The sequence below is a fragment of the Diadema antillarum genome, unplaced genomic scaffold, assembly GCF_040938485.1.
Source record: "Diadema antillarum isolate AM-2024a unplaced genomic scaffold, OU_Dant_1.0 seq00000569_RagTag, whole genome shotgun sequence".
Taxonomy (NCBI): Eukaryota; Metazoa; Echinodermata; class Echinoidea; order Diadematoida; family Diadematidae; genus Diadema; species Diadema antillarum.
The window spans coordinates 1,558,748-1,573,585 of record NW_027271507.1 but is presented as its reverse complement, the minus strand read 5'-3'; the positions used below and the strand labels follow the sequence as shown (position 1 = coordinate 1,573,585).

Here is a 14,838-nt window from a genome sequence, read left to right as displayed (position 1 = left end):
TACCACAGTGACTCAGCGTGCGGCCAATAAAAATCAACACATAGCTCTTGACCAATGAGATCGCACGATTCTCGCTACCCATTTTATAACAAATTTTAATCCATCCAATTATTATTTAATGCCATGAAGTCGATGTAAAATGCGTTTACCTTGTGTGCTGTCATTCGATGTTGCAATTAGATCACTTTTCATGTTTCTAAATCACTTATTATTATTTTTTTTCCTCTGCAGTGAGTAAGTGTGTGGTGCTATGCCAGGGATCCAAGAAAGATTTCTACAAGAAGTTCCTTTATGAGCCTCTACCAGTTGAGGTAAGAAAATGACACAATGTAGCACATGTGCACTTGTAAACTGCTGTCATCTTACAGGGTAAAGGAAACTTTAATGAGACATATTTAGATCTCAGGGGATCATTTCGATGATCATGAATGGATGTGAAAACATAAAGCACTCCTTATTGGGCATCACAAACTTACCAGTGTTCATGGAATGAATGCAGTAATGAGGACATTAAAGTGAAGACTGCTGTAGAGTCTTTTTTTTTAATGTTCTTGATCTGTCCTCTAGTGTCAGGATAGGCTGTGTTGAGAGGAATTTAGTTAGAAGCGGCCTTGATGAATTAGGTTCCACTGTTCAACATGCTGAAGCAGTATAACATACACGTATGTGATAGGACACTCAGTGACAGTGATGATAAGAGTGAAGACAAAAGAGATGCATATTTTTATGAGGTTGATACAGTGTATCATCATATCCTAGTATCTTGACAAAATGATTTCATATACGGTTTTGAAAATGGAAGTAGTGATGCCTCCAGGAAAAGACAGTCATGAAACACACATTATGGATGCATGTTCCAACTACTAACAAACTATACCACTATCAGTACACAAATTTTTGTTTTGCTGTAATATAGGCTCATTCTGAAACACGTTGCATAATACTTTGTATGCTTGTTTCTATTGCAGTTTCATATAAAAGTGATGGCATAGATTATCATGCAAATTTTTTCCCTTTGAAGATTTCACATGAGTGTGATTTATGTGGTTTTGTTTTTACTTCTGCCCTGTTTCGGCAGTCCCACCTTGACCACTGCCTGCATGACCACTTCAATGCTGAGGTGGTCACCAAGACGATAGAGAACAAGCAGGACGCTGTGGACTACTTGACCTGGACATTCATCTACCGACGTATGACGCAGAACCCAAACTACTACAACCTGCAAGGTTAGTGGACTAAGAGTTAGGTGTCTGTTTCATGTTCTTTTGTTTTCTTTTTTCTTTGTCCTTTCTTTGATCCCGTGATTGAGTTGGTATCGCTGTGTTTTGCATTGTGTGCTTTGTTTTCCTTAATGTTGCTTGAAGCAGTTCATAGATGTATAGTGCTGATTTCTTTTATGGTTTGTGTTTGGTGTTTGGTCTTTGAATGGAGTTACATAGGGTTGGATCTTCAAATATCTATTTGGCTGCCTGGATTCTTATGAAGTTAGTTCCCATACATTATATATGTGGAACTCTTCATGGTGTGGAAATAAAAGCATGCAAATATAATTGCTTGTAATGTGTAATGATATTTTATATCTTTGAATCTGCAGAATCAAAAACAAGCAAAAGTCATTTTACCTGACAGAGCATGAAAATGTACTTGTGTAAAAGTGGAACTCTTCATTGTCTGGAAATAAAAGTATACAAATATTATTGCTTGTAATATGTGATAATATTTTTGCAGAATCAAAAACACACAAAATTCATTTTACCTGACTAAACCTGAAAAGTACTCATTAAAATTTTCATTTTTACACTATGTGTATGGGTGCAGAGATATATCCGTTGTACATTGTGCTTAGATTTTAACCTCACATTCTGTGAGAGAGAAAGAGATCACGTCCTTCTCTGTGTCTTTCCAGGTGTAACCCATCGCCATCTGTCTGACCACTTGTCCGAGCTGGTAGAGAACACCCTCCAGGTAAGAACGAGGCTGCCTTCATCTTTTAAACCAACCCTCTAATTCTTCCCTGTAGATTTATCATGAAGTGAAGTGTCATAACTGTGTGCATTTTTTTTTTTTTTTTTAGGGCAGATTAGGTGATAGTGACATCTTCCAGATTTTTTTTTTCTCCATAGATCCTTTTGTGTAGGTTTATTTGTAAGTTATGATTTAGATTGCATTTTGCCCTGACATTTGTCAACAAATTCTATCATACAACAAAATACAAAGGCAAACAAAATACCATCTCTCTTTTTCTGTTAACTCATTTTTATTTATTACGTCTGCCAAGGGAGGAGGTTATGTTTTCGTTACCGTTGGTTTATTGGTTTCTTTGTTTGTTTGTTTGTTTGTCCATGTGCAAAATAACTGAAAAAGTAGTGAAGGGATTTGGATGAAACTTACAGGAAAGGTTGAGAATGACACAAGTAACAGATTATCAAATTTTGGTAGTAATCCGAGAATTTTGGGGGAATTTATGAAGGATTTTTTACATTATGGCAGGTAGGGTCAATGAACTTGGGAGTTCAAGCTGCGCATTTTTGAGGTTTTCAAACGCGCACTAAAGTGCGTGCTCTAGTTTCTGCTAGGGTGAGGCGCGCCGCGCAGCTGAGGGCTTATGACGTAACAAAGGCTTCTATATTGGGAAATCGGGCACTTTTTCAGCATGTATACCTATGGGTGGAAATCACTGATCTCTATGGAAGAGCCCAAAGAGCTTTTCCGCAGTGGTGGAGAGGAGAAAAATCTCTTTGGGAAGAGCAAGATCATCGGTGGAAAGTAGCTGCTTGGCGGAGGTCTGTGCTCTCAGAGTGCTTTTCTAGTTTATGTATTAATCAATTAATTAACTGATTTATTTATTTGTTTGTTTATTCATTTATTCGTTTATTCATTCATTTATCTATCTATCTTTCTATCTATCTATCTATCTATCTATCTATCTGAGTGCATATACTTACTGCTTTGGCTTGCTTGAAGAAGTTGAAGTAGAGGAATACCAACTCGTGTTCTCTGAAGCGTCCACAATAAAAGGCTTGCGATGAATGAACTGTGTGATTCATGACGATCACAAATTACCGATTACCTACCTGTGTGATTGATGGTGTGATTTGTGGTGATCACAAATTACCTGTTAGCCGTGAAAAACAAAACTATACTGATATTTTCTTTCCAGGACCTGGAGCACTCCAAGTGCATCAGTATTGAGGATGAGATGGACATCAGCCCGCTGAACCTGGGCATGATTGCCGCCTACTACTACATCAACTACACCACCATAGAGCTCTTCAGCATGTCCCTCAACAGCAAGACCAAGATAAAGGGCCTCATCGAGATCATCTCGTCCGCTGCCGAGTATGAGAACATCCCCATCCGGCACCACGAGGACTCCATGCTCAAGCAGGTGTGTAGGAGGGGGGGGGGGGGGTTGAAGAAGGGTTGGAGTGGGCATGGTGGAGTGGAAGGGGGATGGAAGGTCAAACTGAAAGGAGAAAGAGATTAGACAATTTCTCATCATTTTCTTTTTTTTGGGAGGTGCAAATGCCATGCAACATCCTAAGTTATGATCCTTGTTTATTGTTGTTTCTTCATCGTCACACCAAAAGAGCAGCAAGCTCACTCGGTTGATAGTGTGCCTGGGGTGCAATGGAATGACTCAGGTTCTAAGTCCCAATGAATCTAGCTGACCATGTTGCATGTTATCATGCTGTCCCCTCTCTCGAGAGGCAAAACACTCTGTCCCTTGGATAGAACATAAAAGGAAAGTAACTCCTCACAAAGATCAAGAAGCCAACCCAGTAAAATGGTCCACCCCTTATTTACAAGAAAACTGGCTAGAGATGCTGACCTTCATCGCTGCATCACCAGCAAGTAGTCAGTAAATGATATCCACCAAGCATGTAGTGCTGTATGAAGAAAAGGAAGGGACACCAATAGTTTCATGAAATGATTACCGCGTATATGAGATGATTCTTGAATCACTTCCTGTCTCGCAAACACTTACAAATTCAAAGTATGTGATCATGACCAAGGCACAAAATCAGGAATCCAGTTATAAGTATGAAATTAGCCATTATCGAAATCAAATAGAATTTGTCACCATAATCTCAAGGAAGTTTACAAGCAGCATCATTACATTAGTGTTCCCATATTATTGCCTTTCCTCAGTTGGCGAGCAGGACGCCGAACAAAGTGAGCAACCCAAGGTACAACGACCCCCACCTCAAGACCAACCTTCTGATCCAGGCCCACCTCAGTCGGATGCAGCTGTCAGCCGAACTCCAGTCCGACACAGAGGACATCCTCAACAAGGTGAGATAGATTGCTCCTGTCTCTCAAGGCCCTGTCCAGTCTGCAATATACTCATGCCTGTGTGCTGCTTTGCTGTGGCTTCTGTGGTGTGCTGTAGAATTATGGATTACTGTAAAACCACAAATTTTCTCGTGCATGAAACCTTTCACAAATTTTTCCGGGAGCCGAGCTTTACAGAAGTTCTTGTTTACACAATGCATTGGATGCCAGTGACAACTAACGAAAGTTTCAAGCTGCGAAAAAGGTCGTCCGCTCCAATTTGTGAAAGTTTCATTGAAAAAAAGCTGTTGGCTCCAATTCACAAAAGTGTCATGCTGTAATCATTTCTGGTTTTACATTAGTGGATTTATGGGAAGATGTAACCAAGCAAATTTGTCAAACCTACAGTAAAGGAATTGCAATTTCTCTGATGCACCTTGGTGCATATGTAGCGGTACAGTGAATATATTCCTCCAGTTTAATCAGTTTGGTAATCACAGTAATCACAGATTTAATAATATGAACATTCTCATAGTAGAATTTGGGTGGGATTTTTTTTTTGCCTTTACTTTGATTACAGATAGAAATTACATTTCATCTATTTAATGTTAATCACTCCAAAGAAATGAACTTATATGCAATTTGTATGATTTCACAAAAGCATTAGTCAAATCAGTCTTGGAGTATACATCAAACAAGGTCTTGTTTTCAAAAGACTACCATTAACCTTACAAAGGGAACGGTTATTTCCCAGGCAGAATAGCCTGTGAATCATTCAAACTTTGTTTGATCATAGTGTCGTGTGTAGCTTTATGTATTAGTTGATTGGCTTAGTTATTCATGCCTTATCTTTCCATTGTTTCTCACAGGCCCTGCGTCTGATCCAGGCCTGTGTTGATGTGCTGAGCAGCAACGGCTGGCTGTCTCCGGCCCTGGCAGCCATGGAGTTAGCCCAGATGGTCACCCAGGCCATGTGGAGCAAAGACTCCTACCTCAAGCAGCTGCCCCACTTTGGGCCCGACCTCATCAAGAGGTGTACTGAAAAGGTGAGTGTGAACCATCTCTGCCCACAGGAGAAGTCTCCACTGATATACATATGGATTGAGTGAATGCAATGAATTCATAACTTTTGAATGGATTGTTTATTTTTCCTTAAACTTAACTGATACGTTTTACTAAATTTTATTGCATTCACTCAGTCCACATGTATATGTGGGAAACTTCCCCTTTACATTAGACCTCTGTCATTGCAGATGCTTGCAGACAAACCAATAAGTTATCTTTATTGAAGACCTGATATTTTGTAACTGATGTGCCTTGTAATGTGAAAGATCTCCCTCTCTAAACCCTGAGATATGCTGGGGCATTTTCTTTCTTTTTTTTTTTCTTGGGAGGGGGGATAAGGGCTTCCCAGGGACTATCATAGATCTCGCAAATAATTGGCTCTATGCACAGGACAATTGGCAAGTGTATAAACTGTTGCATGAGGAATAAGGTTATGAATTATTTTGTACAATATCACATTTTGTTTATTTGTTAAGAATGTTAAATAACAGAACATACAATGATTTTTTTTTACATATTTTGCAATATATCAGAATGTGTCTATTTTAATCATCTAAAACATTTCCTTCTGTCAACTGAAATTTCTTGTTTAATTCTTTGATTTACTTCGAGTCATTTTGTAGTTGATATCAAATGTTCATTTTCTCTTTTTGGCTACCCTAGACAATTGAGAGTATCTTTGATATCATGGAAATGGAAGACGATGAGAGGCGTGACCTGCTGCAGCTGAGCGACGCCCAGATGGCCGATGTGGCCAGGTTCTGCAACAGATACCCCAACATTGAACTCACCTATGAGATCCAGGAGAAGGAAGACCTGGAAAGGTAAGAAGGCCATTGTGGTATGAGAGAATCCAATCCAATCCAATCCAATCCAATCCAATCCAATCCAATCCAATCCAACCCAATCCAATCCAATCCAATCCAACCCAATCCAATCCAATCCAATCCAATCCAATCCAATCCAATCCAATCCAATCCAATCCAATCCAATCCAATCCAATCCAATCCAATCCAATCCAATCCAATCCAACCCAACCCAATCCAATCCAACCCAATCCAATCCAATCCAACATTACTGTGGTACTGCAAAAGTAAACAGTTGTGCCACTGGTAAACCAAATAATTTTGGAAACAACATTATGGTGAAATTGATGAAAGCTGCATATATAGGATAGTAATGCATCAATATGTGTCTCTGTCTCTTTTGGCTAGACATTGTGCTTTTTATTTCTCCCTGAAATTACCCTTGATGTAAAGAAGTGAGTGGTAACATTTCTTCTCACAGAATTTTTACAAGCGTATAATTCTGTGATGATTCAGTTTAGTAATTGCTATGATGTTGCAGTAAGTAAGTTCCAAGCTCAGTCACTGATACCTGTACAGTGAAACCCCGTTATAACGAGTTCGGTTATAACGAGGAACCGCTTATAACGAGGTGATCACATCGGTCCCGTTTTCCTTTGCGTGTAAACCTATGGCAGAACGAATCGGTTATAATGAGTTCGGTTATAACGAGATTCCGATTATAACGAGGACAATTTAGACGCATCATGATAAAGAAAAACATAAGCAATTTGATCGGATATAACGAGGTTCCATTTCTTGACCAAATTGTCGCTTTCAAACACGCAACAAACGAAACATTGAAAACCAAATTCACACTATCTACGTCTTTTTCCCGTTGTGCAGAGAACCGTTCCTTCCATATTTTGTTCTAAACCACGCGATAAGACACAGGAATGCCTTCCGATGTTCCCACTGAATTATTAAACATAATCATTCGATTTTCTTTTTCGCGAGATACGCGTGCATGATATGTTAGGTCAGACCACAGCGCAACGAGGAAAAAAAAAAGGATAACTCATTCAAAAACTTTTCATTTAGCGACACTTGTGGCCAAAAATAGACAATTGGAATGTGTGCTTATCTCATCATTATATCCTTTCCATTTTTAGTTCCGACTTCCGGTTCTTTTGCTGGTTAGCAAATATGAATGCGGATGATTGATTTAAAGCCGAAATAATCAATGAAATCATCGCGATCCCGCCGGGTGACAGTAGTGTAGAAATTGTAAAATAATGCATGTTAACCTACTTAATCAGTGTTCAGAAGAAGAAGCAAACGCATTTATTAGTTTGAAAAGATGTGGACTTGTTCATTATCATTTAACAAATGATAATTTGAATATGAGTGTGTATGATTTAAGCCAAAATAATTATCGAAATTATCGCGATCCCGCCGGGTGACGGTAGCGTAAAAATAGTTGAATGACGCATGTAAACCTACTTAATCGGTGTTCGGAAATAGAAACAAACGCATTTAACAGTTCAAGAACGGAATCGATGTACAAAACACGAAGAGATTTTCGGAAGAAAATAAAGAACGCATTATAAATCCCTTCGGGCGCAACGATCATACATTGTATAAAATTACAGCCAAAATGATTCGTGAAATTATCGAATTCCCACTGGACATCAACAGCGTAAAATACCTCGCAAGTTAACGGTAAACAACGCATGTATGTTACTCTGAAATCATCGCGATCTCGCCAGGTGACAGTAGCGTTAAAAAATAGTTGAATGACGCATGTTAACCTAAATCAGAAAAAGAAACAAACGCATTTATTAGTTTGAATAGGTCTGGGTTTGTTCATTATCACAATTTTAACACTGCATTTCACAATGAAGATTTTTTTTTTTCTTTCAGAATGGTCTACCAGGTACAGATTTGCGTAAAAAGGATCACAACCTTCCACATTTAGTCCTGTCGCATATTTTTCAAGAACGGATGTACAAAACGCGAACAGATTTTCGGAAGAAAAGAAAAAACGCATTTTTAATCCCTTCGGGCGCAACGATCATACATTGTACAAGATTACAGCCGAAATGATTCATGAAATCATTGCATTCCCGCTGGGCACCAACAGCGTAAATATACCTCGCAAGTTACGGTAAACAAGGCCTGTATGTTACTCTATTCGCGCTGGTGTTCAGAAAAACTTCACAAACAAGGTTTTTACAATAAAGATTTAACTCATTTCAGCCCCTACTTTTTCGTCTAATTCACAAATAATTTCCCTTTATTCTCTCAATAATAATGATCCATAATTGTGTAATAACAACGCAAAGGATGTTCTTCAATTTCATTGATGGGTACATGTATATGATGTCGTGCCTATGTTTTTCTTTGTTTTTGATGCGTACGGATATAATGAGGTACCGGTTATAACGAGGTTATATCGCCGGTCCCACGGACCTCGTTATAACGGGATTTCACTGTACCTGTATTTGGATTCACTAGAATCAGTCTTCAATATGGATGAGGATACGTGTAGGATATTACTGACTGATTTCATTAAGATTCCTCTAAAAGCACTGTAATGCCAGAAAAAAACTCCTCTTGAATTGATACCCAAACATTTTCAGTCATGGATGAGATGACTAGCTTTCGTTTCATTTGATGAAAAACTTGACAAGTAATATGACAATCTAGTGGACGGACAGAAAATGACGTCACCCTGAATGGCTTACAGTCATGACTGACTAGATAACTTGTATCCTTCTCTTTCTGATCACGCTCTCTTGCAGTGGTTCCCCTGTGGTTGTCATGGTAACCTTGGAGCGAGAAGACGAGGTGACCGGACCGGTGATTGCACCCCTCTTCCCTCAGGTATTTGATGCCTCAAGAATAAAATACATTTTGATGTCTGTACACTGTACCATATTTTGGAGAGGACAGATAGTGTTGTCAGTGGACACATACTTCCATCCTTTTTAGCAAATAGGACAATGTGCTGCTTGATATGTTTTTTTTTTTGTCTATTGCTAATCATGTGAAGCAGATCACAAGGGGTTGGCATTATTTTAACAGTATTTTGGTGTGTCACTAGATTTGTAATCCAATTAAGGCAGCAGTAATGTTGCTATGACAATGTCATGTATGTTGATCATATTCATCTGTTGCTTGTATATCTTATACTTCTCATTTCTTGTCATAGATTCTACATAACAACCAAAAAAATCAATGCACTCATTTGATGAGTTTAGTCTGTAATACTAATATTCACTATTCAGAAGACTTAGTACCTTACCTCAAACCTTTCAGTCAGGCAGATTTTTTTTTTTTTGACTTGAAACCACCGGGGGGTGCTTTTTGGCGCCCCCCCCCCCCAAATCTCGGTCTAGGATCGCGCCCTCACGAAAATTTGCACTAAGATAGAGGCCAATTTATGCAAAAATATTTTATTTGCTTATAAATACAAAAATAAAGCTCCAAGACTTCTACCTTTGGTGAACATATTCTTTTCAATATCCTCAACAATAGTATTGAAGCAAAAATTCTACTTCATAAGTATTTCTTATGTATTTTATTGTTTATTGAATTTCTTATTTATTTCTTTGTTTTTTTACCTTTTTTTTGTCATCAAAATTTGTCGCAAAAACTTTTTGAAGTATAATCAGGCTAAAATAAATCATTATCAGCCTTTGAAAGTAAAATATGTATTTTTATATGAATTAATTGCAAAAACACAATTTGCTTAAGATTTGTACACAAAATCATGTTTTTGAGCAATTTTTGGGTCGACGGATTTTTTTCAAAGGGGCGTGGCTTCAAAACAGTATGCCCGGGAGCAACAAATTTGGTCTCAAAAAATGTGCGATACTTGAAAGAAAAAAATCGTAAAATGTCAAGGCGAGAGCATCACGTGTTGTGGAATAATCACGCGAAACGTCCGGGGGGGGGGGGGGGGGGTGGGGGGCCAAAATGCCTCCCCTGGTGGGAATAGGGTTGAAGGCATACTTTACCATTTGCAGACGAAACAAAAACCCAGCTTTAGTGCTTCAAAATAGTTCTAAAATGTGAGTTAGGAATAGAAACAACCAATGTAAAAATTTGAACAATTATGATTGATGTTAAGTATTGTTAAATATACAAAATGTGAACAATAGTTATAATAAAAATGTTTCCAGACTAAACCATCTACAGTTATGGTTTAATGAGAAAAATGGTGATATCTCCTTATATTTTTGGCTTTATTGCAAAAATTTTATTTGGTGGGCTTTTCTGTGATACAATTGACCTACACATATGCATCAAAGTGATATCTTGAACATTTTTTGAATCACTGCTCCCAAAGATAAACAGAACCTTTAAGATTTACACTAATTTGTACTAGTCTGCAGTCAAATAGATGTGTTTTATGCCAAGTGAAGTCAAACTTGCTCTCAGCAAATAGTCATTTTCATGTCAAATTTGATAACCTTTGACATATTTCTATGTCCACTCGTAGAAACGAGAAGAAGGTTGGTGGGTAGTCATCGGAGACACCAAAACCAACAGCCTGATCTCCATCAAGCGTCTGACCCTGCAACACAAGGCCAAGGTCAAGCTGGACTTTGTGGCCCCCTCGCCCGGCGTCCACCACTACACCATCTACTACATGAGCGATGCCTACATGGGCTGTGACCAGGAGTACCAGTTCGACATCGACGTCAAGGAGCCGGGTAGCGACGTCAGCGGCGACAGCGACGAGAGCTCAGATGAGGAGTAAGATGGAGAAGAGAGGACTGAGGTTTGTGAATAACATCACTTCACCTTTGGAATATGGCACTTGGATTGGACACTGAAATGATGCATCTGGCCATCAGCAGGCAAATCAACCGTTGGCTTGCAAAGTAATCGGTCAGTTTGTAGCCGCATATATTTTGATAAAGCTCATTCATAGCCTGGTTCTTGTTTGCATGGGGTGAATCTGTGTAAATACCTGTCTAGGAGATGAAAAAGAGGGCGCTGTTTAAAAACACTGTCTGTTATGTGTGTATATAAATGCTTGCACTAAGTATTGGTTATGAGACTGATATCTGGTAACTTGTCTGTACAAAAGCAATGTTTCCATGAGCCAATCTTTCTTTCTGTGTGTGCCAAGGTGTTTACAATGCATGTCACATAGTTTTCTTGTGCAGTCTTTTTTTTTCTCCACAACCATGAAACCATAATCTGTAGAGTATGATGCACAAGACAGAAATATCATCAATATCATTCTCTGTACAATAAGAGAAACATTCTTTCCATTTCTTCTTTAATGCAAAATGGAAAACTGTAACAAAGTTGTATGGGAAACAAATTGAACTCAACCATCTCTTCAGGCCAAATAGTATACAAATAGTGAATGGTCACGAGTGCAATGGTACTTCGCCGAGTTGAATAGTGCGCCTCATCTTTCACCGAGTGCGAAATCTTGTTCCATTGCACGAGTAAAGACCATACACTATTTGTTTTATACAACGTCCAAGTAGATCTTTATATGGTTGGAGGATTGTTGGGTAGGTCTAAGTAGGCCTAGAAGTCTATATATGTATGAAAAATATAGCCATACTTACATGTGGATCCACTGCGATTCTCTTTCTGGCTTGTGCAATCAGTGTAGATACAGGTCACAGCTAGCGCTCATACACGTACACTAGCACTACGTAGGCCTACACACGCGTATGCGTGTACCGCACACGTACACTGCGCTAGCTGCATGCGATCCTCAATGTGCACAACACACACAGTACATGCAGTACCGTACAATTTCTCGAACCGTGGAATTGAACGAAAAAATTGAACCAAGTTGCCCGCAAAAATAGAACCAAAATTGCATGGCGCGTTGAATGGAGTACTTATTGAATATCACATCACCAACAATCCTCCAATCAAATTACAAGGATCTACTTGGACGTTGTATAATAGAATAACATGTAGGAGAGCTTTACCAGCACATTTGATAAGAGTGTATATTATAATTTAGTTTGAATGCACTGGCTGTGAAAAACACATGTATCTTCAGTGCTTTATCAACTACGTATAGTTTTAATTGCATGGTCAAGCACAGTGAGTGTGTCTACATATGGATCTGACTTTCTTCATCACAGAATAAAATCACTGCGGCTGTGAGTTAAATAATGAAGCTATTCATTCATGCACAAATCAGCTACATCCTGTATTTGAATCCTTTTTTTTAAACTCCATAATGGTACATGTTTGATTCTGACTTCAGGTTGGGGCGCAGCTCATTTTGAGGCCTTTTAAAATATCAATGAATTGTAATCATGTCATGATACCTATATGCTGTCGTATGTGAATGCAATATTGTTAGCACAGTTTCATAATAGCATGCCTGCATACACCACAGGCTGATGAGTTACATCTTACCGCAGTCTCAATAATTTTCAGATGTCATGTATTGTGCCCAGCACATCCTACTTTTAATTTTTTGGTGCATGGTGACAAACTTTCAAATAAGAATTTTTGGAATATCCTGTTTTGTCTTTAATTTAGAACTTTACTGGTTACTTCATCAGTTGCTTAAGGAGGACATCTATAGAGAGGGATGGTTAGCAACAGGGAGCACTGTGGTACTGTTAATAAGTCACTGACTGGTTTGTGGTTCTAATGTTGTCCAGTGTCCTCATCCATGGACAAATTGCTGTGCCCACTGTGTCCCTGTGATTCATATGTGTAGATGGGTACCTGACAATGCCATGGTAATGATAATGACAAGACGTTGTGTCATGCAGTATGAACACAAAAGAGATTGCTCGTGTGAAAGAAAGCCGTATGTTGTATTACATGTACAGTGGAACCTCATCATAACAAGGTCAGGGCCCTGTTTTGTGAAGAGTTATAATTGATTATATAGTTGATTTCTATGATAACTCTATGGCAGCCTGTGTGGTAAGGAAATTTAAAATCGATTATATCTTTTGATAAAATGGGGGCCCAGATGCCTGATATAACAAGGTAATTTGCAAGTGCCATGTTTGCCCTTGATATAATGAGAAGCGCTATCTAAAAAGGTAATTTAAGTAGTTGCAAGAAACTTGTTGTAGCGAGGCTTCCCTGTCGTACATATTTGATGCAGGTGGTTGTAAAATTCATACAACTTTGTACTGTAAAAGGAACGGACTTGTGTTTTGTTGCATCGTGTATGATTTGGGATTGTGAGAGTGGGAAAGATTGTGAGGCAAGAGATGTGTGTATAGACAGTGAGTGTGAAATGTTTAAAACAGAAATGTGAATAAAAATCATTCCTTTTGAGTAAAGTACCTTTCCTGCTTGTACTGTATTTTTGTGTGTCACTGTGTCGCATTTTATGAATGTTTGGGTCTTGTGACTGGCATTCCTGGAAGACATTTTGCCTGTTGCAAATTATCAATATTGACTGTGGATTTTTGTGTTAGATTGATTTGATTCATTCTTTCAATCTTGTTTACTAAGAATACTACAATGGAAGCCAAGAGGCTGAATCGCTGAGTAGCAATACAAATTTACATAAATACAAATGGAGATAATCAAAATCACTGACAAAATGAATTCATAAAAAAATGTTTTTACTGCTATTATTATTTAATCTGAATATCTACAAGACAAAAATTGAAGAAGATTAAACAAATTATTTGCTGTCGTGTGGAGTTTTAAAAAAATGCAAAAACTGAAGCAATTAATGAGTACATTTGACCAAATCAAAGACACACACATATATATATATATATATATATATATATATATATATATATATATATATATATATATATATATACATATACTTTTATATATATATATATATATATATATATATAGAGAGAGAGAGAGAGAGAGAGAGAGAGAGAGAGAGATGTAGAACTACAGACAACAAAGCTGAATGTACACATAAATTTGCTTAAAACAAGAAGTAGATAACAGTAGACCGAAGAATCTGGGGATAGAAGTATGCCAAGTCTGCAAACAGCGCTGCAGAATCATGTGTTAAACTAATGACTTAAAATTAATGATTATTATCAATTGATAATACAATTGTTATTGATGAATTACGAGTATTATCAAATGGTAAAATATAAAATCAAGAAATGAATAGATTTGATAGAAGATGTAAAAAAAGATGGAAGAGAAAAACAGTTATTAAATACTGGTAACGTGTTGTTAAATGCAGTCACTCAATTTATCATACTTTCCACTCCCTACCTTTCCATTAAGTTTTCTTTATGTAATACCTCCTAGATAACTCTGAACACTGCGGAGAGTGTGTGGACAGCACAATGTAAACCAGGACCTTTAATTGACAGCGTCGTCATCTAGGTCGTCCTCATTTAGTTTGTGTATTTCTGTCATTGGTGTTCTGCTAATCACCTCCCTGATGTAGTCAGCAGCCCTCTAATGACTAATTGTGCTTCCAACTGATGGAGAAGAAAAAAAGACAACGAAGTCCATATGTAATGAAACGTCTTAATCGATGGAAAAAAAAAAACAACAACAACAACAACAACGCAAAAACAAAAATAAACACGGCACAATGGCCGGGCACGTTGAAACTGCATTTTAAAGGAATTCGCCTGTAATTCTTTAAAGTTGTCTTGATTAAAACAATAAAAGCAAAAAAAGCAACAACAACAGAGTTTCACCACTGCAAGACCTTCGATAAGGGTATAACTAGGTCGTCCTCATTTATTTTGTGTAT

The 14,838-nt window shown here is 38.0% G+C and overlaps 1 protein-coding gene across 1 annotated transcript in view; it reads left to right on the top strand.

Annotated features, from left to right (window-relative positions):
* LOC139735291 (U5 small nuclear ribonucleoprotein 200 kDa helicase-like) overlaps positions 1-13,368 on the top strand; it is a 49,873-nt gene extending 36,505 nt beyond the window's left edge. Inside the window, exons 34-42 of the mRNA XM_071646047.1 lie at positions 232-311; positions 1,079-1,226; positions 1,907-1,965; positions 3,161-3,388; positions 4,153-4,296; positions 5,145-5,321; positions 6,004-6,164; positions 8,930-9,011; positions 10,633-13,368. Coding sequence (XP_071502148.1) covers positions 232-311; positions 1,079-1,226; positions 1,907-1,965; positions 3,161-3,388; positions 4,153-4,296; positions 5,145-5,321; positions 6,004-6,164; positions 8,930-9,011; positions 10,633-10,893 — 1,340 coding nt within the window. The 3' untranslated portion in view covers positions 10,894-13,368. The remainder of the gene's footprint in view (positions 1-231; positions 312-1,078; positions 1,227-1,906; positions 1,966-3,160; positions 3,389-4,152; positions 4,297-5,144; positions 5,322-6,003; positions 6,165-8,929; positions 9,012-10,632) is intronic.
* The last annotated feature ends 1,470 nt before the right edge of the window (positions 13,369-14,838 follow it).